The 2,307-nt window shown below is 70.0% G+C and overlaps 1 protein-coding gene across 1 annotated transcript in view; it reads left to right on the top strand.

Moving 5' to 3' along the window:
- CACTIN (cactin, spliceosome C complex subunit) overlaps positions 1 to 2,307 on the top strand; it is a 20,311-nt gene that overhangs the window by 10,323 nt on the left and 7,681 nt on the right. Inside the window, 3 exon segments of the mRNA XM_027769598.1 lie at positions 1 to 174; positions 1,315 to 1,410; positions 1,691 to 2,062. The exon segment at positions 1 to 174 is cut by the window's left edge and continues 101 nt beyond it. Of these exon segments, the coding sequence (XP_027625399.1) occupies positions 1 to 174; positions 1,315 to 1,410; positions 1,691 to 2,062 (642 nt within the window).

The raw sequence follows: 2,307 nt of genomic DNA, 5'->3' as shown, positions 1-2,307 counted from the left end.
ATGAAGGCCTTCGAGACGCCGGAGGAGAAGCGCGCGCGCCGGCTGGCCAAGAAGGAGGCCAAGGAGCGCAAGAAGCGGGAGAAGATGGGCTGGGGCGAGGAGTACATGGGCTACACCAACACCGACAACCCCTTCGGCGACAACAACCTGCTGGGCACCTTCATCTGGAGCAAGGTGGGCCTGGGCGGGCGGCCCCGTGGTGCCCGGCTCCTGCCCGCGGGCCGCTGTGCTCCCAGCTGTCCTCGCAGGCCTGGAGGCCGGGGTCGGAAGGCTGTGCCCCTCCAGGCTCCAGGGGAGGCCCCTCCAGCCCCTCGGGCTTTGGTGGTAGCTGGCGGGCCCCACTCCGCCTCTGCCCTGCGGGTCGTGGTCCCTGTTCTGTGCCTGCCTGCCCGTTCCCTCCTCTGTGTCCCAATGCCCCTCTCCTGAGGGGACCAGGCCTCAGGGCAGGCCCAGCCTCCACCAGCTCGTCCCCATCTCGGTGGCCTTGGGAGGACGTGACCTCGCACTTCAGGTCCCGAGCACATCCCCGGAGGTAGGGCGTGGCGGATTGAGGGTCACCGCCTAGGCCAGGCAGCGCCTCACAGGGCTGCCCCAGCAGGACCGGGCTGGACCCGCCGAGAGCTCCCGGTGCCCCGTGGCCGTGTGCATCCTCCTCCACCCGGTCCTGGCCTCGGCACCTACGCTCACTGCCAAGGCCCTGCCCCGAGCGTGTTAGTGCCACACGTCGCCCTCCGGGTGGGCACTCAGCCGTGCCCTCGGCGCCCACATGCCGTCACCATTCATTGCACGGCAGTGGCCAGGGCTGGCCAGGAGAGACCACGGAACAGCACAGGCACAGGTGGCCCGAGCCAGGCAGCCCCCGATCACCCCCGGTCGGCCCGGGAGGCTCATTTCCTGGGGACCCGGGAGGCTCATTTCCTGGGGACCCGGGACCCTCGAACACCTCGTGGGTGCTGGTGACCTGGGGAGGGGGTCAGGAAGCGCAGACCTCGGTGTCCAGCCTGGGGGTGTCAGAGGAACTCAGCTCTCAGGCTGGGGCAGAGCTGATCAGACGCAGTCCCCGGGACCCCCGCACTCCATCACGTCCCCACTCAGCGGCAGCTCAGGGCTTGAGGCAGGTTCAGTGCCTGCAGAGGGGCCACGGGCCCCCGGAGACACTCCCTCACTGACCTGGGTCAGGAGCGGGCACTCGCTCTGCGCCTCCCAGCACCAGACGGGACTTCAGGAGCCCCGAGGTCAGCGCTCGGCTCCTGGCGCTGGCCCCGGGTGCAGGGAGGGAGGGTGCGTGCTCAGCCCTGCACCCGCTCCCTGCAGGCGCTGGAGAAGAAGGGCATCGGCCACCTGGAGGAGAAGGAGCTGAAGGAGCGGAACAAGAGGATCCAGGAGGACAACCGGCTGGAGCTGCAGAAGGTGGGCGCCCGCTGTCCGTCCTGGGCCCGGGGCCAGCTCGGCCTGCCTGAGTTAGGTGGGGCCTCCCTGGCTTGTGTGAGGAATCCAGGGGCACACTGGAACCAGGCGGTTTCCCTGCCCCTCGGGGCTCCTCGGGTCCCGCCGTCGAGGCCCCTCGGAGCTGCTGGTCTGGAGCAGAAACCACACGTGCCCGGGTCTAGCCGGCGGGCAGGCGTCCAGGGCGGGCAGGGTCAGAGCCCTCCCGCGGCCCTCAGCACCCCACGCCCTCCCGGGTACCCAGGTGAAGCAGCTGCGGCTGGAGCGCGAGCGGGAGAAGGCCATGCGGGAGCAGGAGCTGGAGATGCTGCAGCGGGAGAAGGAGGCGGAGCACTTCAAGACGTGGGAGGAGCAGGAGGACCACTTCCACCTGCAGCAGGCCAAGCTGCGGTGCGTGCTGCGCGGCCGGGCGGGGCTCGCCGGACCGGACTCCCGCCCTCCACCCTCCTGGGGCTTTAGCCGTCCGGACACGCTGGATCCTGCGCCTCTGCCACGCTGTGGGCTTCCACCTATCCAGCCCGCCGCCGCCTCCGGCAGCCCTCCCGGACTCCCTTCCCTGTGCCCTCTGCCCTCTCTCTGCTCCTGGGTCGCGTCTGCTTCCTCCCTGATGCCCTCTTGGGATAGGGACTGATGAACTGCTCCAAGTCACCAGTCCCCAGGACGGCCTGGGGTACAGGTGGGAGGTGGGGCCACAGCAAGAGCATCCAGGGCTCCCCTCAGCTCTCACGGCGGGTCGGGCGCCCTGACACGCGCCTGTCCCTGGAGCCAAGCTCTGGTCCCCGAGCCCTGTCAGCGGGGTCGAGGTGGTGACCGCCGTCACCTGTCCCCACTTCAGTTCCCCAGTGCCACCCACACCCGCGC

This window comes from Tupaia chinensis, unplaced genomic scaffold (assembly GCF_000334495.1).
Source record: "Tupaia chinensis unplaced genomic scaffold, TupChi_1.0 Scaffold149964_2, whole genome shotgun sequence".
NCBI lineage: Eukaryota > Metazoa > Chordata > Mammalia > Scandentia > Tupaiidae > Tupaia > Tupaia belangeri.
This window is presented reverse-complemented; position numbering and strand designations above follow the sequence as displayed.